The 349-nt window shown below is 57.9% G+C and overlaps 1 protein-coding gene across 1 annotated transcript in view; it reads right to left on the reverse strand.

Moving 5' to 3' along the window:
* LOC103583106 (leukotriene-B(4) omega-hydroxylase 1-like) overlaps positions 1-37 on the reverse strand; it is a gene marked incomplete at its 5' end in the record, with an annotated part of 13,441 nt that extends 13,404 nt beyond the window's left edge. The window contains one exon of the mRNA XM_008564518.1: positions 3-37. Within this exon, the coding sequence (XP_008562740.1) occupies positions 3-37 (35 nt within the window). The remainder of the gene's footprint in view (positions 1-2) is intronic.
* Positions 38-349: the final 312 nt, after the last annotated feature.

Genomic DNA, 349 nt, shown 5'->3' on the forward strand with positions numbered 1-349 from the left:
GGGCACGGCCCTGTGAGGCCAGGCGCTGCCACTTGGCCTGGACAGAGAATGGGAGAGAACTGGGGCTGGGACCTGGCTCCCCTGAGCCCCTCCCCAACCCAACCACCAGGATGGACTCCCCCAGAATCAGCCTCTTGGAATTCTGCCCCAGGTACACATCACCAGGGAGGACCAGGCTTGGATGAGAGTGGAAGTTGTTATCATTGGGAGATGAAGACCCAAGGCTGGGAGTCAGGAGAACTGGGTTCAAGTCCCAGCTCTGCCTCCTCTGCTCTGTGTGACTTTGGTCAACTCAATGCCCTCCCTTGGGCCCCACCTGTGAAATCGTCAGTAACAATTAAAGTGACCT

This window comes from Galeopterus variegatus, unplaced genomic scaffold (genome assembly GCF_000696425.1).
Source record: "Galeopterus variegatus unplaced genomic scaffold, G_variegatus-3.0.2 Scaffold19677, whole genome shotgun sequence".
Taxonomy (NCBI): domain Eukaryota; kingdom Metazoa; phylum Chordata; class Mammalia; order Dermoptera; family Cynocephalidae; genus Galeopterus; species Galeopterus variegatus.